Source organism: Lutra lutra, chromosome 7 (genome assembly GCF_902655055.1).
Source record: "Lutra lutra chromosome 7, mLutLut1.2, whole genome shotgun sequence".
NCBI lineage: Eukaryota > Metazoa > Chordata > Mammalia > Carnivora > Mustelidae > Lutra > Lutra lutra.
In genome coordinates this window covers 145528799-145554763 of record NC_062284.1, presented here as the reverse complement: position 1 = coordinate 145554763, position 25965 = coordinate 145528799, and the positions used below count along the sequence as shown (strand labels likewise).

The window sequence follows — 25965 nt, the reverse complement described above, 5'->3', positions numbered from 1 at the left end:
GACCCCCACAGTGCTCTCCCCTCTGCCGGGTTTCCTCTGCCTGTGCTTATGCACACTGCGCCTATCTCTCAGAGCCCGAGGAGTAAGATGGTGGGTCCTTCGGGGGGCGCCTGGGTGGCTCAGTCAGTTGGGTGTCCGGCTCTTGTTTTCCAGTCAGGTCATGATCCCCTGGGCCATGGGATCGAGCCCCGCGTCAGGCTCCACTCTCCGTGGAGAGTCTGCTTAAAAGATTCTCTCCCTCTGTCTCTCCCCACTGCCCCAACCACCCCACTGTCTCAAGTAAGTAAATCTTTTTTTTTTAAGGGCGCTTTGTCCCCTCTTTTGTTCGCTGAGCTTCTCCGGTTTACAGCTAGAGTTGAGGATCCAAGAACATGATTCCTCTGTGCTTCCCACAGAGCTAAGTGGAAGGCAGTTGTCACCAACTGATAGTATTTGAAGGGGATGACGTTGGAGTGTTTATTGTGTAGAACTGTAGGACACATCCCGAGAAGGGAAGGAGCCCCCTCACCAGAGTGATGAGAATTCTGTATTTGGAAGCTAGAGGAGAGCATAGAGGACGTTCACTTCGGTCACCTTCTACACTTGAGGGAGCAAGCTTGGAGTGTAAAGTGCCTCGGTGAGGGCCACGGCCAGAGCATAAAGCAGGACCCAGGAGCCGGCGTGCTGGAGGCGGGGGCGAGGCTGCCTTCTTGGTGTGTGTCATGGGCAAGTGACTTCCCAGCCCTCCGCCCCCGTGTCCTCCTCAACGCGCTGCATGGGGTCGTGACTGCAGCTGGTGAGGTGCTCTGGTGAAGGGTTCAGTGGGGCTGATGCCCCAGAAGCACTCGCCAAATGTCATCCCTTACTGTTTGCTGTCTGCTGACTCCAAACCGTAAGGCCATCCTTGCCGTGGAGATGGAGCGGCACTTGGTAAAACTTGATGTTGGATGTTTCGTAGTACTCTAACTTCTTGGTAGCTTGTTGTGGGGAAGGGGAAGACATTCTAGAATATTAAATTAACCTGAATACCGTATTCCTTAAAAATACCAAGAATAACTAAGAATTTAATTTACCTTGTGAACTGACAGATGCCATACTCTAAGGGAAACCTGTGGCTGTGTGTGTATGTGTGAGAGAGAGAGAGAGAGAGAGAGAATGAATCCTGCTACTAGGAAACTGGACTCTGTGAAGAGGCTGTCGTGGCTGTAGGACTGTGCTCGGCCTCACGCCATGCCCCTCACGTCTGTTTAACCCCTTTTGAATTTTCTCTCCCTTTTTTCCGACATTCTGTTCTTGTCCGTCATCTTTCCCCATCAGAGGTACTGTGTATTTGTTTACGCACCGCGCATCTTTGCTGTGTACATAAAAAGAATAAGATATTTTCTGTTCCCTAAGGACCAGTCTTGCCCCTTGGGGACAATATCACTGGCTTTGAGAATGTGTGCTTTAAGGTGAAGCAAGCCATGCTTCCATGATAGCATTTTTCGTCAAATGTTTCAGAGTAATAGGAAAGAGAAGAAAAAGTGTTTTCCTGTGTTTTATTTTGTCTTTTTAACATGAAGTTCATGTGCCTTTGAAGGCAGGGATTTCAGGTAGTAAGGCAGGCTATGAGGTGTGATCATTCTCAAATCACATTAGGTAACTGCTGTAGAGCTGAGTGGGCCGGGGCGGCGCTGCACACGTCAAAGGCTTCGGCTGCTGTGACGTCAGAGTCACCAGGTGCACATAACGTGTGCAGCACACTTCATTTTGTTTAAAAAATACGACGGGGCATATAACTTCTACAGTTTAAGTCTGAAGCCTTTTTTGGGCAGTATTTTAATTGTTATGGAGCAGGGGAGAATTCTTAAGACTGCCTGATTTGGGTTGATGCCTCATGTCAGTTGTGAGCCTACCAGTGAAGACCAGTTCTGCGCACCGATGTTTTTACTGCTGGATTTTAAGTTCTGTTTTAGTCCCTGCTATAATAAAAAAGTTTTCTAAAAATGTTTAATAAAAACTAGTTGTGGTAAAATACACGTGATATAAAACTTGCCATCTTGACCATTTTTAAGTGTTAGAAATCTTTTGATATAAGTCCATTTCAAGATCCTGAAACAGAAGAAGAAATTTCATTTAAACAACTTTATAAAAATTAACTATAAAGCATTTTTTTCAACTGTATCAAGGGTTGAGTTGTTCATCCTGGTATATTGTACTTGTGCTGCATAAATAATTAAATAAGTGAAGAGATGGGAGGGTGTCCTCTTACTGGCCTTTTAGTAAGTCTGGCCCTTTCATTTCTCTAGGCGGCCGTCAGACCCAAGAGCAGAGAACTCAGAGGAATGTAATAAATGTACCTGCAGAGAAACGCACAGAAAATGGCGTAAGTACTAGCGAATCAAGGTGAAATTTTGGAATTGCTTTTTATAGGTAGTAATGAGTTTGGGTTATAATTTATTTTTGAAGTCTTATTTTGGGGGTAGATTGGCATTTCTGTTGAGTATTTCACAAGTTTCTGTGAGGTTCCGCAGGCCACTGAGTGGTTCTGGCGGTCTGCGGTCTGGCCCACATCCTGGCTGGTCTCTGGTCCCCAGCCTAGCCCCGGCCTCGGCACCCTCCTCAGCCTGTGGCCTCAGCCTGTCCCCGCGCAGCAGCTGCTCACCTTGTGCTTGGTGCTCTTGCCCGTGGCCCGGCCCCCAGAAGCCGGTGGTCTTAGTCTCTAGACTCAGAGATGAGCAGGCAGGCTCACCCCGTGTCTTGTGTGGATCTCTTCATCCTTCTGTCGGGTCTTGAAAGACAAAATGGCTGGGGGTGGAAGTCTTCATAGTTGCCTCCTGCAGAGAGGACTTGCTCTGTCAGCTGGTGTAGCTCTGGAGAACAGGCCTGATGTGGAGGGGAAGGGAGGAAGTGAGTCTAGTAGAGGAGCTCTTTTTAAGAAGTGGCGAGTGTGTGTGTGTGTGTGTATGTGTCCGAGAAAAGAACGAGCACGAATGAAGGAATGAACAAGGAGCAAATGAGAGAAATTTTCAACATGGTCTTTCCTGGAAATTTTAGGAATAATTTTTCCAAATAATTTTTAGGCTAAAGAATTAGTTTCTTTTCTTTTTTTTTCTTATTTTTCTTTTAAAGATTTCATTTATTTGAGGGAGAGAGAGTGTGAGAGAGAGAGCACGAGAAGAGGAAGTGTCAGAAGGAGAAGCAGGCTCCCCGCCGAGCAGGGAGCCCGATGCGGGAATTGATCCCGGGACTCCAGGATCATGACCTGAACCAAAGGCAGTCGCTTAACCAACTGAGCCATAGAGGCACCCCGAGAATTAGTTTCTCTTTCCGGCTCTGCTGCTAAGCAGGTGTGTGACGTTGGGCAGGTTACTTCCTGGCATAGCCCGAGGCTGGAGCGTGCAGGACCCGTAGTCACATCTCCTCGCCAGCTAAACTTGGGCAAGTGACTTTGCCTCTCTGCTTCCCAACTTAGTATTATTGAACTGTGAGTTTAGTTCTTTTATTGGCTACTGTTATGACTTTATTTATTTTTTTTAAAGATTTTATTTATTTATTTGACAGAGATCACAAGTAGGCAGAGAGGCAGGCAGCGAGAGAGAGAGAGAGGCAGGCTCCCTGCTGAGCAGAGAGCCCAATGCAGGGCTCGATCCCAGGACCCTAGGATCATGACCCGAGCTGAAGGCAGAGGCTTTAACCCACTGAGCCACCCAGGTGCCCCTACTGTTATGACTTTAAATGTTAACCTTATATCTCTGTTTCTTTGTACTATCAACTTAAACCGGATCTCCAGGCCTCTCTCCTTATAAGAGGAGGGTGTTAGCATCCGTCCCCTTTATCCACTTTCTCTTTCCCTCCTACCTTCCGGTTCTTTCAGTTGTACTTTTATGTTGTCAAGTTTAATAATATCTGTACTGTTATCTGACTAATTAAGCCTCCTGAAAACCATTTAGTAGGGCTTATAATTTTAGACTCTGCAGATATTATTCACCACATAGGCAAGTGGCACACTAAGTTATACTTTCTTCTCTTTGGCTCCAGTGTCATAGTCCTTGTGCCACTCAGAACTATTTGTGATGTCAAGATTGTGAATTCTCCTGGGACAGCTTGGTGGCTCAGTCAGTTGAGTGCCTGCCTTCAGCTCAGAGAGCCTCAAATCGGGCTCCCTGCTCAGCGGGAAGCCTGCTGCTTCCTCTCTTCCCCATGCTCTCTCTTGAGATCTCTCTCTCTCAAATAAATAAACAAAATCTTTAAAAAAAAAAAGAAAAGAGGGGCACCCGGGTGGCTCATTCAGTGAAGTGTCTGCCTTTGGCTCTGGTCATGGTCTCAGGGTCCTGGGATGGAGCCCCACATCAGGCTCCTTGCTCAGCGGGGAGTGTGCTGCTCCCACTGCTTGTGCATTCTCTCTCTCTCTAACAAATAAATAAATAAAATGTTAAAAAAAGAAAAAAGATTATGAATTCTCGTTCCTTAGCCTCCAATTTCTAAAGACTGTTCCACAAATCCCCTTCACCTGCCTGCCTTCTGACATGCTTGTTCACACCAGATGTAGAGCCTCTGTGGGGTTCTACCAGGCATATCTGCTTCAGAAAGTCTTAAGGAAAAAAAAGGCCCACACCCCACTGGCAGGACTTTTGAGTCAGTGAGTCTGGGCAGGCCTGCAGAAGTCCCCATATGCCCTCCTGTGTTGCCCTGCCAGGTTTGGGGACTCCAGGTCACATGCACACACTGTCCTAAGCATTCAGAACTTATTTGCCCAACTGAATTTGGAAGATTCTTTTGAGTTCTAAGATTGCCCATGACCTGAGGGGCTCTCGGGAAGGTGAAACCAGTATATTGTTTCAGGACAGTGCCGTGTGCTGGGGGGCGGGGGGTACAGGTAAGGGGCTCAGGAGGAAAGGATGCCAGTCATAAAGTGAGTTCTTTAAAAAAAAAAAAAAAAGATTTTACTTATTTATTGGATAGAAAATATGCAAGAGAGAGCATGAACAGGGAGGGGCAGAAAGGGAGGGAGGAGCAGACCGAGGGAGCCCGACGCAGGGCTCAGTCCCAGGACCCTGAGATCATGACCGAGCCAAAGGCAGACGCCCCCTCAGCTGAGCCGCCCACGTGCCCCCGTAAAGTGAGTGCTGATGTTTAAATGTGAGGCGTCTGTGATCTTTCCCTGATGAAGTTATTTCTTAACACGGAGATAATGCTTATATCTCAAGATCAACAAAGCTGGGGACACCTGGGTGGCTCAGTTGGTTAAGTGGCTGCCTTCGGCTCAGGTCATGATTCCGGCGTCCTGGGATCGAGTCCCGCATCGGGCTCCTTGCTCATCGGGGAGCCTGCTTCTCCCTCTCCCTCTGCCTGCCATTCTGTCTGCCTGTGCTCGCTCTCTCTCCCTCTCTCTGACAAATAAATAAATAAAATCTTAAAAAAAAAAAATCAACAAAGCTGAAATCTGAAACCAAAGTTAAAAGTGTGCCTATGGCCTTTATGTGAGTTTTTAATTAGAGGAGGGCAGAGAGCTGTCAGGAAGTATAACTTTGCACTGGAAGCATCACATCAAAGACGCTGCTGTGTTTTATGGTGCATACATCTGCCTGTTAAGGCCAGTAATACAGTATGTTCGTAAAGTTCTTAATGTCTACAAGGCACTTTTACGTGCATTTTTAAAGTTCATAAGATACTAAAAACATCTTTCTAGGGGCGCCTGGGTGGGTCATTGGGTTGGGCCTCTGCCTTCTGCTCAGGTCATGGTCTCAGGGTCCTGGGATGGAGCCCCGCATCAGGCTCCCTGCTCGGCGGGGAGCCTGCTTCCTCCTCTCTCCGCCTGCCTCTCTGCCTGCTTGTGATCTCTGTCTGTCAAATAAATAAATAAAATCTTTAAAAAAAAATCTTTCTCCAACACTGTTTCTTTATGTACCCTAGATAATGGCGCTGAACCTGGTTTGTGCGTCCCAGCAGCAAGGACTGGATCAAGCTGCCGCTGAGGGAGGAGGGCGTGTGTGGGTTGGAAGAGGACAGGAAGCTGAGCTGGTGTGATTCATGCCCGTTAGCAGCTGCTTGGGCAAGAAGGTCAGGAAGTCCTGCTCTACGAAAGTTGCAGGTCAACAAGTCAGGGTTTCTAAGAAATAAACGCCCAGCCACGGCTGAATTTTTGGCGCAGTGAGCCTGGGGTGGACGCACAAAACTCCCGAATGCCCGTGCCGCCCTGCCGGGTTTGGGGGCTCTGGGTCACATGCACACACTGTCCTAAGCATTCAGAACGTACTTGTCAGTAGAATTCTGGGAATCTGGTTTGACTGTATGCTACCGAAAAGCAAATGGATTTCTCTTAGTATATTAGTTGCGGCACGGGTCCTCAGGACCACCCCTAGCTTCAGCAGTTTTATTTATTTGGGTTTTTTTTTTTAAGATTTTATGTATTTATTTGACAGAGATCACAAGTAGGCACAGAGGCAGGCAGAAAGAGAGAGAAGGAAGCAGGCTCCCCGCTGAGCAGAGAGCCCGATGCAGGGCTCGATCCCAGGACCCTGAGATCATGACCTGAACTGAAGGCAGACGCTTAACACCTGAGCCCCCCAGGCACCCCTAGTTTCAGCGATTTGCCAGGAGGACTCATAGGATTCAGGAGCTGGTTGTACTCACAGCTCTGCTTGACCGCAGTGACGGGCTACGGGGCGAGCTCAGTGAAGCGCAAAGGCGTGTGGGGTGAAGTCTGAGGACCCCAGGCACCAGCTTCCAAGAGGCCTTCCCCAGTGGAGTCATACAGGACGTGCTCAGTCTGCCACAACCGGCTATGGCAACAGGTGTGACATGCTGTCGGCCAGTGCAGCTCAGTGGAGCCCCAAGTGTACAAGTTCAGGTTCAGCAAGCTTCTCTCATCACTTCTGGGAATGGTGGGAACCCTCCCAAAATCTGAGTTCCCAGAGGACAGCCCAGGGCTTCCCTTCAAACCGTCTGTAAGGAGAGTGGTGTCAGGTTTGCCATGTAAACGCTTCTGCACGGCACCATTTTCCTTAGGTGTCCTGGAAGTGCTTTTCCTGTTTTCTCGGCCAGCCACACTAAACAATGAGTCAGTTCCTGCTTTATTCCTGCTTGTGTGGTGAACTGCCAAGGCCAGTTAATCCGGCCCCTCTGCTTTCTTCTAAGAGCTTTATAGCTGGAGCTCTCAACGTTTGGGGCTATGATCCATTGTGAGTTGATTTTTGGTTTTGGTATGAAGCAGGGATCCAGATTTATTCTCTTGCCTGTTAATATCTAGTTATCCCTGCAGCATTCGGTGAAAAGACTATTCCTTGGGCGCCTGGGTGGCTCAGTGGGTTAAAGCCTCTGCCTTCGGCTCAGGTCATGATCTCAGGGTCCTGGGATCGAGCCCCGCTTCGGGCTCTCTGCTCAGCGGGAAGCCTGCTTCCTCCTCTCTCTCTGCCTGCCTCTGCCTACTTGTGATCTCTGTCTGTCAAATAAATAAATAAAATCTTAAAAAAAATAAAATTATTAAAAGAAAAGAAAAGACTATTCCTTCTCCATTGAATTGTCTTGGTACCTTTGTCAAAGCAATTGGCCATACCTGTGAGAGTTTATTTCTTTTTTTTTTTTTTTTTAAGATTTTTATTTATTTATTTGACAGGGAGAGAGAGAGATCACAAGTAGGCAGAGAGGCAGGCAGAGAGAGATGGGGAAGCAGGCTCCCCACAGAGCAGAGAGCCCAATGGTGGGGCTCGATCATGACCCGAGCTGAAGGCAGAGGCCTAACCCACTGAGCCACTCAGGCACCCCTGTGACAGTTTATTTCTTGAAGCATTTGTTACTAAAATGGGGACTTGGTCATGCTGTTTAACATATGGTGCCTGCCCTCAGTTGTACCTCCTGTCTCCAGATCAGGTGAAGTTTCGAGTGTCTGGAGAATAAATAAGTAGAATTCTGCTGCTTCTAGAATCAGAAGGTATTGCCAGTTCTCAAGACAAATATTCTGTGATGTGCCAGGGCTCGTCCAGTCGTAGCTCTTCTAGCTTGAGGTGGTCACAGGCCCACTCGAGTGCCTTTCCCATTCGTTTTCTTTTCAGCTCCAAACATTTTTGTGGTCTCCTCTCCTGCTAGTTCATTTCTATGATTTTCTATTATTCGATGTCAAAATGCCTTTATTGTAGTTTAGTGGTTTGGGGGTTAATGAAATTAGGATTTTTTTTTTAAAGATTTTATTTATTTATTTGACAGAGATCACAAGCAGGCAGAGAGGCAAGCAGAGAGAGGGAGAAGCAGGCTCCCCACTGAGCAAGAAGCCCGATGCTGGGCTCCATCCCAGGACCCTGAGATCATGACCCGAGCCGAAGGCAGAGGCTTTAACCCACTGAGCCACCCAGGCGCCCCAGTATTTGTCTTTTTTTAAGCTGCTGCTGCTCCGCCGCTCCCGCCGCTGAAAATGGCATCTCGGCGTCCCTCCCCCGGCTCGGCTCTCCCGCCCCACAATAATGCCACTTAATACCTATTAGAATGTCTAAATTTTTTTTTTAAGATTTTATTTACTTATTTGACAGAGAAACAGCGAGAGAGGGAACACAAGCAGGGGGAGCAGGAGAGGGAGAAGCAGGCTTCCTGCCAAGCAGAGAGCCTGATTACGAGCTGGATCCCGGGACCTCGGGATCATGACCTGAGCCGAAGGCAGACGCTTAACAACTGAGCCACCCATCCTAACAAGTGTTGGTGAGGATGTGGAGAGCCCAGAATTCTCAAATACTGCTGTTGAGAATATAACATGGTACAATCTGGTAAAAAAAAAAAACAAAAAACAAAAAACAAAAAAAACTGGTAAACAGTGTAACAAATTTCTTTAAAACTTGAATATGAATCGGGGCGCCTGAGTTGGTCTTGATTTCAGCTCAGGTCATGATCTGAGGGTCCTGGGATGGAGCCCTGCGTCAGTCTCCATGCTAGGCATGGAGCTGCTTAGGATTCGTGCTCTCTTCTCCCTCTGCCCCTCCCCCTGCTCTGCTCACTCTTTGACTAAAATAAATAAATGAATGAATGAATGAATATTTTTTTAAAACTTGAACATGAATCTATTATGCAGTCCAGCAATTCTATTCCAAAGTAATTACACAAGCAAAAAGAAAGCAGACAGCCATACAGACATGTACATGGTTGTTCAGAGCAGTTTGGTTTGTGGTAGCCAAAATCTGGAAACAACCTTAATGTCTAGTAACAGGTAAATGGATGAAAAGCATTACATATCCATATAATGAAATATTACTGAGCAGTGACAAGGTGCAGGCCACTGATACACACGGCAACATGGATGGGTCTCAAAATCATTATGCTGGAAGGTAGAAGCCAGACCACGGAGTACATACTGCTTGATTCCCTCTGTATAAAACTCTAGGAAACGTAGGGGCGCCTGGGTGGCTCAGTCAGTTAAGTGTCCGACTTGATTTGGGCTCAGGTCATGATCTCAGGGTCGTGACATCAAGCCCCTTACCAGGCTGGAGCCTGCTTAAGATTGTCTTTCCCTCCCCCTCTGCCCTTATCACCCCCTTCCCTTAAAAAAGAAAAAAAAATCCTCTAGGAAATGTAAACTGACTAGTAGTAGCAGAAGGTAGACCAGCAGTTGCCTGTGTACCTGGGAGCCAGGCACAAGGAGGTGATAGGGCCACAGAGGCGCAGACCTACAGGATGCAAGCCAGCCGCAGCGTTCCCTTGTGACCCAGAACTTCGGGTACCCCCCCGGAACTTCCTTACCATTGTGGCAGCCCAGTGGTGCTTTCAAAAGTAGGTGTTTGTTTTTTATCTTGCCTCATAGGTGTTATGATCAGGAGGATAGTTCCGTGTGTCTTGGGGGCTGTACTGTGGGAAACAGCAGTTCCCATGGTGTTTTGCTTCCTACTTTCCTCCTGGTCTTCCCAGCCCTCATTGTTCTTAGCCACTTGCTTTGGGTATAAACATGGGTCAAACCAAACTTTGACTTTATATGGGTGAATTTTATTTATTTATTCAAACAGAAGAGAAGAAGTTTTTTTTTTTTTTTTTTTTTAATTTTATTTGTCAAAGAAAGAGAGAGATCTCAAGTAGGCAGAGAGGCAGGCAGAGAGAGAGAGAAGCAGGCTCCCCGCTGAGCAGGGAGCCCGTTGCGGGGCTCAGTCCGAGGACCCTGGGATCATGACCTGAGCCGAAGGCAGTGGCTTAACGCACTGAGCCACCCAGGCATACCTATGGGTGAATTTTAATCATAAGAGTAATTCACTTTATCAGATAAAATAGCATATTATAGTCTTATTACAGGGGTTGGGGAGTATTTTGGATACTAATTGACTCCGATTTGTGAGGCTTAATAATTGTTGGAATATGAAGTGTTGCAGCTCCAGAATATAATGAAATGTTAGACTCAATTTTACTGAGTATTTTTTGTGATACAAGTAAGACTCCATGTTTATAATCTATCTTGATATCATTATCAGGTGTTTTCTTTTGTTTGCTAAGTGAGCAGGTAAAAATGCTCTCCAAACCTGAACATTTACAGCTGTGGTGAGATGTGCAAAAAGAGAAATGACTAAAGGATCGAGACTATTATGTGGGGATAAATAGATCTTATCCTAATTATTTTGTCAGAGTTTCATTTTTGACATGTTTGTCATTTTTGGAGTGACGTCATACTGAGAATCCTCTCATACTTTAAAAAATCAGTTATGCCAACAAATAAAAATTAAAACAGAAAACATTAAAGTTTTAAGCAAATATCTTTTAAATTATCAGAAAGGATCCTGGCTGATTGATCTAATTATTTTTTTACCATTTTAGTGTGATACAGAGAATGTGTGAAATACACACAGGTTAAAGAATTACTAAAAAAACCCACACAGATAACTACTACCTGGGCTTAAAATTTCTTTCTTTATTCTTTTTAAAACAATTCTATCCAATTTATTTTGGTTTTAGACCAAAGACATACAGGCAAATTGTTCAGTGGTGGCTGCTTGAAGACTGATTCACATTCCACAGTGAACGAAAGGGTGTTTTTAGAGATAGGTGGGTAAACGAATCACAGCACAGCATGAGAAGTGCAGGAAAAGTAGAACAAGACACCGAAATAATCGGATTTGATCTGATTCACTTCCTGAGGTGGCTCTCAGGAGAGATTTCCGGGAGCTGGAGATCAGAGGCATCTGCTAGGACACGGGGAAGAACGTGAAGCGCTGTGGGCGGCAGAGAGTGGAAAACACGTTGGTAACAGTGGAGTGTACATGTGGGGATGAGGAGGGCGCCTGGGCGGCTCAGTGGGTTGGGCCTCTGCCTTCTGCTGGGGTCATGATCTCAGGGTCCTGGGATCGAGCCCCGCATCGGGCTCTCAGCACAGTGGGGAGCCTGCTTCCTCCTCTCTCTCTGCCTGCCTCTCTGCCTGCTTGTGATCTCTGTCAAATAAATAAATAAAATCTTTAAAAAAAAAAAAAAAGATGTGGGGACGAGGAAGGTGGGGGTGACGCTGAGCGGGGACTAGAGCTGACCTGTACTGGTCAGGGGAGGGGCCGGATCCTCACTGCACCGAGCCTGGACTTATTCTTGCAGGGTAGTAAGCAAGGGAAAGGATGAGCTGCGTTTTAGAGAGAGCCTCTGGTGCTGGTGTGAGAGTTCTGTGCCCGGCAGAGGGCTGGGAGTGAGACTGGAGATGGGGAGGTCTGTGCGGTCACTGTGGAATGTATACTTGACAGTAGACTCACCACTGGAGTCCCAGAGAGAGACTTACTTCCAAAGGAAATACCGGGAAAGAAGAATTTCAAGATCATGGAGACACAAGCTCAAAAGGCATACATCTATAATACAATTTAGAAGAAAGGAGGTTTTAATTCATTCTTTCTTGAAAAAAAGTTTATTTGAGACAGAGCATGAGCAGGGAGAAGGAAAGGGAGAGGGTGCCTGGGCGGCTCAGTGGGTTAAGCCTCTGCCTTTGGCTCAAGTCATGATCTCAGGGTCCTGGGATCGAGCCCCGCATCGGGCTCTCTGCTCAGCGGGGAGCCTACTTCCCCCTCTCTCTCTGCCTGCCTCTCTGCCTGCTTGTGATCTCTCTCTGTGTGTCAAATAAATAAAATCTTAAAAAAAAAAAAGAGGGGGAAGCAGACTCCCCACTGAGCAGGGAGCCTGACACAGGGCTCAGTTCCAGGACCCCGGGATCATGACCTGAGCCGAAGGCAGATGCTTAACAACTGAGCCACCCAAGCGCCCCTAAAAACAGCATTTTCATCCGCTTCAGACTAATAATCAGCATATGGCATCTGGTAGAACATTTGCCCTTTGAAACTCTAGATGACTGGTAGTCGGGGCAGTCCTCCGTGTGTGTGCCGCACCCTGCTCTGAGAGCAGTGGGGGCCAGCGCATCCCGTGTGAGGGGACAGCATCCACTACTGGCCGAAGACCCGGGCTGAGCTGCTGGCACTGCTGCTCCTGCACCGCTGGGCTCGGGAGAGCCACTCAACCGGCTGCCGGAGCTCAGCTTTCTCCTCTGTGGGGCTGCGGAGCTCCCCCAGAGGCGCTGTGTGAGCGGTCAGTAAGATAGCCACCAGCTCGAGTTAACGAGACAACGTGCGAGTGCGCGTTACGTGCAGTTGCATCTCTAGAATTCGGAACTCGTTAGGAAAGAGTTCTCTCACGTCTCTGGAAGTGATGTCAGATCCTGAGGGTCAGAACAATTGTAGGAGAGATTATCTGTAGAGGATCAGGAAAAGCTTCGGGAAGCAGATGGTATTGCCACAGAGCCTGGAAGGACAGGTAGAGTTTAGGAAGGGCTTTGCAGCCAGAAGGAATAATGTGGGCAAAAGTAGGAAGGTGGGAAGTGTCAGCTCTGGAATGGAGAGGAAAGCTGGATATGAGAGTGATCAGGAGCGCTGAGCAACAACTTATGTTTTCAGCCACGTAGGCTGAAGTCACAGGTGAGGCCGAGGTTCCTGGGGGAAATGTTGTAGCCATTGATTGACAGTAAGACGTTGAGGGAGGAAGCCAGGGTCGGAGGGGAGGGGAGTTTGGTTTTAGACATGCGGGGGAGAAGTGCTGGCTAGGCCTGCAAATCAAAATGTGAATCTGACCTGGGGAATGGCGGCTCTGGGGCTCCTCTGAGAGAAAGCAGGGCTGGAGGGCTGGAGCCCTCCAAGGGTGCCTCTGCAGTCTCCGCATCAGCCAGTGCAGAAAGGGGCAAGGAGGACAGGGGCAAGGAGCGCGAGCACGGCGTCTCATCACGACTTGAAAGCTTGGGGAGTTTTCTTTGCCCAAGTAATAGTACAATGACATTCTTGTCTATTATAGCCAAGGGTGAAGTTACTTAGTTGAGTATTAAAATCAGCATATCAGGATTAGGGTTGACATCTGAGGTGACCCAGTAGTCGGTAGGTGTTTAATTGCTGACAAAATCCGCTAGTCTTTTCTGTTGACTGACTGCCAAGGAATTTAGGTTAGTCCTTGAGGATGAAAGCAGAATTTATGGTTGAAACCTCTACGGATTGCATTGTTAGCTAGCTCTCTGAAACATACGCCCATAAACGTAAACATCCCCTCGCTCCGTAGGTGACAGTGCTGTTGGGAATAACAACCAAACTACTGCCGGTAGCCAGTAACAGAATGAGAGACGTATAGAGTCTTCGTGAGACTTTACAGTAAATGGATGTGGCGGTTTTAAAAATATGTCTGCAGATTCTTTAAAATGCCTCTCTTCGGGGTGTCTGGGCGGCTCCGTCGATAAGCGTCTGCCTTCGGCTCAGGTCTTGATCCCAGGGTCCTGGGATCAAGCCCCACATTGGGCTCCCTGCTCAAGCCCCGGGAGTCTGCTTCTCCCTCTCCCGTTCCCCCTGCTTGTGTTCGCCTCTCTTGCTGTCTCTCTCTGTCAAATAAATAAACAAAATCTTTTAAAAAATAAAATAAAATGCCTCTCTTCCAAAGATGGAGTCTAATTCCCCTCTTCTCACAGACATAATAATGACTTGCTCCTAACAGAATTTGGAGGAAGTGATACTATGTAACCTCTGAGGCTAATTCATTAAAGATAGCTTCCCGTGGCGCTCCCTCTTGGACTGTTTGCTTTGGGGGACATCAGCCACCATGTTGTGGGTGCACTCAAGCAAGCAGCTCTGTGAAGAGGTCCGCTTGGTAGCCACGTGAGTGTGCCATCTTGGAATCAGATTCTCCCAACTCGTCAAGCCTAAAGCCCTAACATTCGACTCAACCTCATGAGAAATCTTTTTCTTTTTTTTTTTTCAAGATTTCATTTATTTATTTGACAGAGAGATACACAGTGAGAGAGGGAGCACAAGCAAGGGGAGAGGGAGAGGGAGAAGCAGCCTTCCTACTGAGCAAGCAGCCTGATGCAGGGCTTGATCCCAGGACCGTGGGATCATGACCTGAGCCAAAGGCAGACGCTTAATGACTGAGCCACCCAGGCGCCCCGAGGGAGAGAATCTTAAGCAGGCTCTATGCCCAGCACAGAGCCTGATGCAGGGCTTGATCTCACAACCCAGAGATCATGACCCGAGCAGAAATCAAGAGTTGGATACTTAACCAAATGAGCCATCCAGGTGCCCCAGGCTCATGAGAAATCTTAAGCCAGAACTGCCCAGCCAAGCTGCTCCTTGATCCTTTATCCACAGAAACTGTGAGCCATAATGAATATTGGTTGTGTTTTAAGCCCCTGAATTTAGACGTGATCTATTATCAGCAACAGAGAACTAATACATAGCCTTGGAATGAATAACATGGGCTCTTGATTCCCAAATCGTTTTCACAAGTGTATAATGTATGAATTGAACAATGAAGACTTTCTTACATAAATAGTAAGCAACACATAGATACATTTGAAAACTAAAATGTCATGTAGTGAGAGTGTGTTGTACTTGCCAAAGGAGGTGAAGAAAGGCTTCATGGCATGGGTGGCGGCGGCGGGGAACGTGAAGGCGTCCCTCTATGGAATGGCTTCGAGATGTAAATTCTTCCTTTCACATCATTTTCTTCACCAGTTTTTCAACTTTGGGGGAGATTGCACTCAAACTGAGCTTAAAAATAAAGTTACAGGAGGGAGGGAGGGAGCCAGGAGTTCCTTGCTACGTGGGAAGACCAAAGACTAGATTGTAGGAAAAGCAAACAGAAGCCGTGTTTCGAAGACCTGTCTTACAGGCGTTTCGTCAGTTTGTAAGACGTGCGTCTGAAATAGCAGCTTGGTTCTTGAAAGATCTCTGAACCGTGTGCAGCTGCTGGGGCGAGTGGGTCAGGACCCCGTCATGAGACAGGTGGAAGGGAAAACCCAGTCACAGTATTTTCTCTAGTGACAAATGAGACGTGACGGTCTGGGGCGAGTGAAGCACACCAGTGGGTGATGTCAGAAGACAGTGCGGCGCAGATCGGCACCCGCCCAGCCTCGGAGATGCAGCGCGCCAGGATGTGAGGAAGGGCTCCCAGGTCTGTGTGCAAGGGAGAGTGGACCACGCTGAATACACAGGTAGAAATGACGCGAGGAGGCAAGCAACAGCATCCTAGCTGGTAACGTCGTGTTTCTGAGTGACCAGACCAGAGAATGCATAGAGTGGACGAGTCTCCTTTGGCCATTGCTTGGTACAGTCTCATTTCCAAATCCTGTATGGTCTTTCTAGTTCCTAAGGACAAGAATTGAAATATTATTTTATATTAAAAAAATTAAGTTACAGTACAGGAAAGCATCATTAGGGTAGCACAAGCCAAACGAGAGAGCACTTCAAACCGACAGAGTTAACCCACGAGCTCAGTGGACCAGAGGGCAGAGGAGACGGCCACCCTTTGTCCCCTGGAACGTGCTCACAGCACAGCACTGGGGCTCGTCTGGGCAAGGCATGTCCTCTCCTCTGACGAGCGGCTGGATTGAGTAAATTGGCGGCCGTTTGCCTGAAATTGTCATGTCAAAATATCTCTCTTTAGAGGGCATTTAGTGTGTTTTTTTGTTTGTTTTTGCGTTTAGTGTGTTTTTGAATGAAAATCATTTATACCAGAAAAATAAAAGTCTGGCAAAAGCATAATTTTTCAGGAACTGCTGTGTGAAGAGTCACTAACAGAAGGGCCACCGTGCCAGGTGACTGCGTCCTTTTGTTTCCGTAAATAAAATCGCTGCCTCTGAGAAGTTCTTTGCACGTGTTAGAAAAAGACACCGGGCACCTGTTGACAGACTGCATTGCTGGTGCGTGGGAAGACACAGCGAGGTCTTCACGGTGTGACTGGCGTGGGGCGGGAGACGTGCATGTACCGCGTCATTGTCCGCAGTGGTTTGTTTGTTTTTAATGCCTGAGTTATTGTATCACCAGTTTCAAAATTCTATTTATAACATTACCTGAAGAGATAAAAGAATACCTTTGATTAAAGCCGTGTTACCTGTTGACTTGTGATCCAGAGATTTCAACCGTAATTATCAAGTGAGGCACAGTCTTTCTGAATATCTTAGTTGTGACAGCCTGGGCATATGGTAGCTTCGGGAGCCGTGGCTTAGTACAAATGAGATATTAGCCTGGGAAATAAGCCCCTTTTCCTTACCTACCTTTTTTTTTAAAGATCTTGTTTATTCATGAGAGACAGATGGAGAAGGGGACAGCAGAGGGAGAAACTGACTCCCTCCAGAGCAGAGAGCCCGGTCGTGATCATGACCCAAGCCGAAGGCAGACAGTTAACCCACTGAGCCACCCAGGCGCTCTCCTTATCTAACTTCTGACTAGTCTTATTTATTGTTAGCTTATTTATTGAAAATCTGGTCACAGATTTTCACAGGGGGCAGCTGGGTGGCTCAGTGGTTAAGCCTCTGCCTTCAGCTCGGGTCGTGATCTCAGGGTCCTGGGATCGAGTCCCACATCAGGCTCTCTGCTCTGCAGGGAGCCTGCTTCCCCCTCTCTCTCTGCCTGCCTCTCTGCCCGCTTGTGATCTCTCTCTGTCAAATAAATACAATCTTAAAAAAAAAAAATCTGGTCACAGTATGTTTGGTGTTGATCACTTCTTTGGACATTTTTAAAATTATGGACATTTTTATGCTTTTTAAAATCACTTATCTAGGGGCACCTGGGTGGCTTAGTGGGTTGGGCCTCTGACTTTGGCTCAGGTCATCATCTCAGGGTCTTGGGATCGAGCCCTGCATTGGGCTCTCTGCTCAGCGGGGAGCCTGCTTCCCACTCTCTCTCTCTGCCTGCCTCTCTGCCTACTTGTGATCTCTCTCTGTCAAATAAATGAATAAAATCTTTAAAAAAAATAAAATAAAATCACTTATCTAGGGGTACCTGGGTGGCTCAGTCGGTTAAGCATCAGGCTCCTTGCTCACCGGGGAGTCTGCTTCTCCCTCTGCCCCTCCCCCTGCTTGTGCCCTTTCTCTCTCAAATAAATGAATAAAATCTTTCTAAAAAATAAAATTACTTACCCAAATGCCATTTATGGAACACTTTCTTTACCAAGAGGTTTTTTTGTTTAAAAAGAGGATAGTTAGGGGTGCCTGGGTGGCTCAGTGGGTTAAATCCTCTGCCTTCAGCTCAGGTCATGATCTCAGGGTCCTGGGATCGAGCCCCGCATCGGGCTCTCTGCTCGGCGGGGAGCCTGCTTCCCCCTCTCTCTCTCTGCCTGCCTCTCTGCCAACTTGTGATCTCTCTCTGTCAAATAAATAAATAAAATCTTTTTAAAAAAGGGGGGGATAGTTAAAATGTAAACATTGACACCACCAAGTGTTGGGTAAAGATGTAGAGAACCTAGCACTTTCCTGTGTGCCTGTAGGGTTATAAAATGGCAGGCTTCACTTTGGAAAACAATGTGGCAGTTTCTGTAAGTCAAACACACAAGTACCACCCACCCCACCTGGTCTACTTTCTTGACACTGGTTACCCAAGAGAAGCCAGAACACTTGTCCACATGGATACTCGACCGCTTTATTCGTCCCAGTCCAAAAGCGGAAACACCCCACAGGTCCGTTAACAGGTGAATGGACTGACAGAGTGTGGTCTATGCAGACAGCAGGGTCCTACCCAGCAGTAAAAAGGAACAAATTACTGGTGCGCCTAGCAACATGGGCAATGCCGGAAGCATTGGGGTGAGGGAGGCCGGCGCGGCAGCTCTGCACAACCCGCTTGTGCGGACTTCTCCAGCGGACAGACGAGGCTGTCAGGGCGCAACGACAGGCCCCACGTCTGTGCTTGCGGGCGCGCGGGGAGGGGTCGGTGGTGTGAGGAGTGCAGGGGACGGGCCGGGGACAAAACTCATCCAGCGGTGTACCTCACGCGGGTGCGTTTTATTGCCTGTGAGCTGCCCCTCAGTAAAGCTGATAAAGTGAACATGGGGGCGCCCGGACGACTCAGTCAAGCATCCAACTCTTGATTTTGGTTCAGGTCATGGTCTCAGGGTCTTGATCTGAGCCCTGCCGGCCTCTGTGCTGGGCATGGAATGTGTTCCAGATTCTCTCTCCCTCTCCCCTGCCCCCCATAATAATGATAAGTAAAAGTAAACATTGGTTTCACTGTGTATTTGTTAAACTAGTTAGTCGTCATTCCATTTTGTTTACCTCTCAGTATGGATATTTTGGGTTTTTTTTTTTTTTTTAAGCCCAACTTGTTGACAGAAAATACAGTATGGGTATTTTTGAAGTTTTGTGTATGAAATGGACTAGAATATGCTTATCAATTTTTTAAAGTTGCTAATATCTTAAATTTAAGACCATAAAAAATGAAACATTTTTTTTTATTTGACATTTATTTGACAGAGAGAGATCACAAGCAGGCAGAGAGGGAGGAGGAAGCAGGCTCCCCGCTGAGCAGAGAGCCCGATGCGGGGCTCGATCCCAGGACCCTGAGATCATGACCCGAGCCAAAGGCAGCGGCCCAACCCGCTGAGCCACCCAGGCGCCCCCCAAAATGAAACATTTTTATTTATTTTTGCTTTTTTTTTTTTTTTAAGATTATTTATTTGAGGGGCGCCTGCCTGGCTCAGTCGTTAAGCATCTGCTTTTGGGTCAGCTCATGATCCCAGCGTCCTGGGATCGGCCCGTCAGGCCTCCTGCTCCGTAGGAGTCTGCTTCTCCCTCTCCCGCTCCCCCTGCTTGTGTTCTCTCTCTCGCTGTCTCTCTCTGTCAAATAAATTTTTTAAAAAGTCTTTATTAGGGGCGCCTGGGTGGCTCAGTGGGTTAAGCCGCTGCCTTCGGCTCAGGTCATGATCTCAGGGTCCTGGGATCGAGTCCCACATTGGGCTCTCTGCTCAGCAGGGAGCCTGCTTCCTCCTCTCTCTCTGCCTGCCTCTCCGTCTACTTGTGATCTCTCTCTGTCAAATAAATAAAATCTTAAAAAATAAAAATAAAAAGTCTTTATTAAAAAGATTATTTATTTGAGACAGGATGAGCAGGAGGAAGGGCTGAGGGCCAGGAGAGGGACTCCCCACTGAGCTCCGACCGGGGCTCAACCCCAGGACCCCAAGATCATGACCTGAGTTGAAGGCAGACGCCTGACCGCCAGGTGCCCCTGTGTTTGGCTATTTGGAGTGTCGCGAAATAACAGCTTTACTGGAAATTTTCGTAAAGTCAGGAAGGACGTACAGAGGGCTTAGCCGCTCGCTTGGGTTCGTTGTTTTGGGGAGGGAGGTTTTAAGAGAATACTTTCGTCTGCAGCCCCGCGGTTCCCGCGACGACTCCGCCAGTCGCCGAGGGGGGAGGCGCGCTGCCGGCGGCTGCTGCGAGCTCCCGCGGGCGGGCTCGGCGGCTCCGGTCAGGGTCCTCGCGCGCGGGGGCGGGCGCGAAGCTGTCGCGGCGCGCGTGTGAGTATAAGGGGGACTGGGCTCGGGTTCTGGCGCCGCAGGTCGATCTGAGGAGCGACCCGATGGCTTCCGTTGCGAGATCGTTTCTCAGTCCGTCAGATTCCCCGCGAGCAGCGAGAAGCCGCGCTTCACTTCTTCCGACGTGAGCCTCCGCGGCCGGGACGGCGTCCGGCGTGGCGAGGGCCGCGCCCTGTCCTGGCCGGTGGGGCACGTGCGCCGCGCCCGGACGACGCCAGCTCCCGGGAGCCCGTCGCACGGCCCTGCGGCGGCTCGCGGGAAAGCGGGATGGGCCGGCGAGGCGGGGGCGCGGGCCGGCTCAGTGCGCGCGCCGGGCTCCGGCTCTCGGGGCTGGGCTGCGCCGGCTGCACAGCCTCGCAGGGCCGTGAGGGCGGGAGCGGCCGGTGTATAAATCCGCTAAGCAGGCCGTGGTCGGCGTCGGCGCTGGGCCCGGGGCGGTGACAGGGCGCCGGGTGCGCAGGGCCCGCAGCGGGCCGGGCCAGGAGGCTGTCGAGTCCCTCATCAGTGAGAGGAGCCCTGGGAGAAGCCTTCCGGCAGGTACTTACGCGTGGGGGCGCTGGGGTGGCTCAGCGGGCCGGGCCTCTGCCTTCAGCCCGGGTCATGGCCCCGGGGTCCTGGGATCGAGCCCCGCGTCGGGCTCTCAGGGCCCTCAGCAGGGGTCTGCATCGCCCCCGCCCCCGCCTGCTGCTCCGCTTACTTGTGATCAGTTAAATAAATGAATAGTCTTTTTTTTTTTAAGATTTTATTTATTTATTTGACACAGAGAGATCACAAGTAGGCAGAGAGGCGGGCAGAGAGAGGGGGAAGCAGGCTCCCCGCTGAGCAGAGAGCCCGATGCGGGGCTCGATCCCAGGACCCTGAGATCATGACCTGAGCCGAAGGCAGCGGCTTAACCCACTGAGCCACCCAGGCGCCCCAATGAATAATCTTTTAAAAGATGTTTTGTGTAAACGCACTGTAAGAGCAGCGAGTCTCTCGATTTATCGTTTCGTGAGTAGATTGTGGAAGTTTGGAGACAGAAGCGGACAGGACCGGAGAAGCGATCGTGGGGGCGGGGCGTCAGAGGCCTCCGGGTTTCTCTGCTCTTGTGGGGGTGGGAGGTGGGGGCCACGTGCGCTGCGGCGATGGGAGCGCGGGGGAACGCGGACGCTCTCCCCGCAGTGCGGAGCCGCCGTGCACTGCTGCGGGAGGGCCTGCAGGCGGACGGGCGCCGGCGTGGGCTGCGGCTGCCGGGGGCGTCCTCTGCGCCGCGTTGGTCGCGGCCGGCGGCGCTGCCCCCAGGGCGCGCGCGCCCGCTTCTGCCGCTCGGGGAGGCGGCTGGTCCTCTGCGGCCCGGTGCGGGACTCCCGAGGTGACTGCCGGACGGACTCCGTGAGCGCAGGGAGCGCGCTCTGACTTCGTACTCCGTGCGGCGAAGAGAAAGCAGCGGGGAATTCGGCCCCTGGTTTGAAGCCCGAGTGCGTCCGCCGGATCGACACTCGCCAGGAGGCCCGAGTTGGCCGGGAGCGAATCCACCGTGATCAGCCCCTGATACAAGGATTGAATTTGCACTGAGGTTTTCGTTTTCTTAAATAGCTGAAATGGAGCTTCTTTTTGTTTAATATTCACATTGGGCAGTTAAGGGAATATATGCTAACAGGTTACATGTTGCGTCTTTGTTGACTTACAAGTTGACAGTGGCTGGTGGTTTTCTCGCCCATTGGGAAGACAGGGAAGTCGCACAGGCTGGTGCTGGCTGTGGCAGCGTGTGTGCGGGAAGAGCGGAGCCATCCAGAGACCGGCCCCTGGAGGACATGAGGATTTGCGAAGCCGTCCTTATTTTTTATGTTGTTACTGGAATTAAAATGAAATATAAAATAAAAAAGTTACACAGGGATGTTCACTTTGAAAGGATTCATTAAGCTGTACAGTATATAGTTTTCTGTATGTAAGATCTATTCAATACAATATTTTTAAATTACAGTGTATAGGGACGCCTGGGTGGCTCAGAGGGTTAAGCCTCTGCCTTGGGCTCAAGTCATGGTCTCAGGGTTCTGGGGTCGAGCCCCAGGTCCTGCTCTCTGCTCAGCAGGGAGCCTGCTTCCTCCTCTCTCTCTCTGCCTGCCTCTCTGCCTACTTGTGATCTCTCTCTCTGTGTCAAATAAATAAATAAAATCTCCTAAAAGAATTACAGTGTATATTAGCATATATGGAAGATATTCCTGAATTATTACAGCCGTTTAGTGTTGCCATAAACAACACAACATGAGCATTTGAATGTCTCCTTGTGATCTTTTCATTGTTACTATAAGCCACTGGCATAGGGAGGAGAGCCCAAAGACTGTTTGTTTGAGTTGTAAAATTAAGAAATTAATGTAAATTGAAAGAGTTGGTGAATGGACATAGCTTTTGTCAGAAATACTTCTAACAAGTAAAAGTTCTGGAGGTTTCTAAAAATATCTTCTGTTATGGTGATTAGAAAATGTAGTAGGTGGAAATTAGCAACCCATTATTAGAGTTAAAACAAACTTCAGGCATTTTGATGGTTCTGCCTGGCGTTGGGTGTTTTTTTTTTTTGTTTTTTTTTTTTTTTTTTTTTTTTTGGTAGAATAAACAAATTTCTTTCAAATGGAACTCTCTGTATTTGGCAGTTTGCAGTGTCTGGTCTTGCAAAGGGGCGGGGGGTTCCAGTGGAGATTGTTGAACAAATGCTGATTGCATTTTTCAAGAACGTGCTTGAACATCTGAAGATATGGGGACGCCTGGAGTCAGCAGAACGGGGGTCACCAAAGACCGGAAGGTGAAAGAGTTCTGAGAGTACAGATGAACCTGGAAGCAGAGAGTGGTGGTCTGGGGACAGACTGGCACCCCCACGGTTAGCGGGGAAGGGGCTGGGGGAAGAGAAGCGCGGCTGGGACTGCAGCTCTGCCCCCTCGCGGTTCTTTGCCCCATGCGTGTCCCTTCACCTTCCCTCATGATGCCTCACCCAGCGCAGGGCTCCTCCTGTCCCCACACAGACGTGTTTAAAACCAGGCCATACGCTGTGTGTAACGTGGGGAGTTCCATGCAGGCAGTGTGTACAGTCAAGAGGAGCGTGCTGCCCTGTTGGTGGAGAACAAGGGCCCTGCGTCCTGCTCGGCCACGCGGGCTGTCACACCTGTGACACACTGGGCGAACTTCTCTCTGCTTGTTCTCTCATCTCTAGTGTGGGCCTACAGTGGTGCTTCCCTGAGAGTGTCCCTGTGAGGCTCACGACAGGCTCATTAATGGAGGGTACCTAGTCCGGTGTGTGACACAGGATGAGCATGGTAAAAATGCCTGATTTGTGGTTTGTCATCATGAACAGAGGACAGGGACATGCCGTCCAGTGCCATCAGTTGCCACTCCTCTAGATCTTACCTTTGTGTATTCATTTCACAGATATGATTCTGTCAATAACGAGTCAGTCCTTGCTTTAAGCCGTATATATGGCATTTTTAGTGAGGTTATTTGTATTTTTAGAATGTTCCATATATTTTGGATTCTCAAGACCAGGCTGCGGTGAAGATGACATTTGTCCTCAGGAGTCACCTGCACTCTTTTTAGGTTGTGTTTCCTCAAAACATTTGACATCCCCATTTATTCAAATATATCCTTAAATAATCAGTCCAAAAAGAGGAAAAGAGGGTGCCTGGGTGGCTCAGTGGGTTAAGCCTCTGCCTTCGGCTCAGGTCATGATCACAGGGTCCTGGGATTGAGCCCCACATAGGGCGCTCTGCTCCGCAGGGAGCCTGCTTCCCCCTCTCTCTGCCTGCCTCCCTGCCTACTTGTGATCTCTGTCTGTCAAATAAACAAATAAAAATCTTTAAAAAAAAAAAAAAAGGAAAAGAGAAATGTCATTTTAAATACACATTTGCAAAAGTTTGCTTAAAGTTGGGTCCCTTTTTTTAAAGTCCAGTACAATTAACATACAGTATTATGTTAGCTTCAAGTATATGATATAGGGGTTCAGCAGTCCTGTCCGTGACCCAGTGCTCATCAGAGTAACTGCACTCTTCCCCCATCACCTGTTTATCCCTCCCCTCTGGTAACCGCCAGTTTGTTCTCTATAGTTAAGAGTCTGTTTTGGGCTTGTCTCTTTTTTTCTTTGTTCTTTTGTTTCTTAAATTCCACATATGAGTGAAGTCATATAATATTTGTGTTTCTCTGAGTTATTTTACTTAGCATTATGCTCTCTAAGTCCATCCATGTTGTTGCAAATGGCAAAGTTTTGTTCTTTTTTACAGCTGAGTAATATTCCATTATGTGTATACCACAGCTTTATGCGTTCCTCTATCGATGGACGTTTGGGCTGTTTCTGTATCTTGGCTGTTGTAAATAAAGCTGCTTTAAACATAGGGGTCAATATATCTTTTTGAATTAGCGTTTTCACTTTCTCTGGGTGATTACGCAATTGCAAAATTGCATGTATGTATGTATGGATAGATGGATGGATCATATGGTAGTTCTATTTTTATTTTTTATTTATTTTCTTAGCATGAGATGTGGGGCAAGGAGGGGCAGTGGCAGAGGGAGAATCTTTTTGTTTGTTTGTTTGTTTTTGTTTTTGTGGTGGGCAGCAAAGCAAGGTTTATTGAGCGCCAGCAAAGTGATAGTACGAAGCTCCCAAGGAGGGAGAGGACTAAGAGGGTTGCCTGAGAGGGAGACTCTTAAACAGGCTCCATATTTAGCCCAGAGTCTGATGCAAGGCTAAAGCTCACAATTTTGAGATCATGACCTGAGTGGAAATCAAGAGTTGGGACACTTAACTGACTGAGCCATCCAGGTGCCCCAGTGATGATTCTATTTTTCATTTTTTGAGGAAACTCCATACTGTTTTCCACAGTGGCTGTACCAGTTTGTATTCCCACAAGTTGGGTCCCTTTTTAATACAGTCTCTGGCATATTTTTAAAAGCTGCTATTTAATAAAAGCTGACCAAGCAAGAAAACTTCTTCTGTACAATTAATTTGTATTATCCTAACTTCTAGAAGGAAAGCGGTTTTAAGATCCTGATGTGTATGTGTTCTGACACTAGAGAAGAGCGGTTACGCAGGCCTGCAGGTAAACCTGCATTGCGGCCTGAACGCGTTTTGTTCCCTGTAGGTTGGAAACGCACGTGTAGAGCTTACCCTCTCCGAGCTCCAGGATATGGCAGCCAGACAACAACAGCAAATTGAAAATCAGCAGCAAATGTTGGTTGCCAAGGTGAGTTATAAAAGCAGAGGTGGGAAATTGTTCAAAAAGGGTGTTCTTTAATGGTTGTTTTTGATTGGATTTACTGCATTCATGGGTTCCACTTGTAAGTAGGACCATATTCTGTCTTTGTGATCTCTTCTGTAATGAGAAATGAATATTGTAGCTTCTTAAAGTTGGGAAGGTATCAGAGCAAGACCCTTCACACGCTTATTCACACAACCCAGAATAGGAAACGGTTGACCTTCGTTCTCCAACTGGTGATGAAATTTGGGTGAAGACACTGGTCAGGGGCCGCTGAGAAAATGACACTTGGTTATCCAGGCTTCCCCTCATGCCACTCTACACGGACTTTGTTTGGTTTATTATGATACCAAGCAGTTAATGCTTTTTTTATATACTGAGTTCTGCATTTGTCAGTGAAATGCTATAACCAGATTTGAAATTTTTCTTGTCATGGACTAAAAAAATCAGATCTGTCACTCGTGCATGGAGAATATTCATGTTGTAATGATCTCAAATGTTCTGAAACTGCTATGAAAAACTGCGATACAAAGAGAATATGAAAACATTTCTGCCTGGGTTCATGTTGCTTTCTCAGAGAGAGATTGACCTGAAAGCCAGATGTTCTCACTTATCAGGCGGCCATATGCATTTCATTGTACTAGCCCCTGCTTTGTGGGCATGTAACAGCATCAGTTGGGCGTGTTTTTAGAAGTTGTCTTACAAGGTTTATTGGATTTACAAGAATTAAAGACAAGAGTTAAGTTAATTGGGAAGTATCTCTTCCCATTAACAAGATTTCTAAGATGAAATGTACATAGTATTACACAATTACAACATTTTCTAGTTTGCCTTTTTATTTCCTTTTCAAATATTGATCCAAGAGTATTACTAATAAAAAGATTCTTGGGTATTTTCAGCAGTGTGAATTACAAGTGAATGCTAGCACAAGTGTGTGTTTTACATATCAGGTAGGTGTTTCCCGACTTTAGAATCCTGTCACTCCTGCATCATCACACTTAGTCCCCTCCTTATTTAGGTCTGTTCT

The 25965-nt window shown here is 48.0% G+C and overlaps 1 protein-coding gene and 1 pseudogene across 8 annotated transcripts in view; both read left to right on the top strand.

Annotated features, from left to right (window-relative positions):
- The window catches only part of PPP1R13B (protein phosphatase 1 regulatory subunit 13B), an 89446-nt gene that overhangs the window by 45833 nt on the left and 17648 nt on the right, over window positions 1-25965 (top strand). For all 8 annotated transcript variants that reach the window (XM_047737180.1, XM_047737178.1, XM_047737183.1 and 5 more), the window contains exons 4-5: window positions 2268-2344; window positions 24825-24926. In XM_047737180.1, the coding sequence (XP_047593136.1) occupies window positions 2268-2344; window positions 24825-24926 (179 nt within the window). The remainder of the gene's footprint in view (window positions 1-2267; window positions 2345-24824; window positions 24927-25965) is intronic.
- LOC125103768 (single-stranded DNA-binding protein, mitochondrial-like) lies at window positions 14020-16594 on the top strand (annotated as a pseudogene).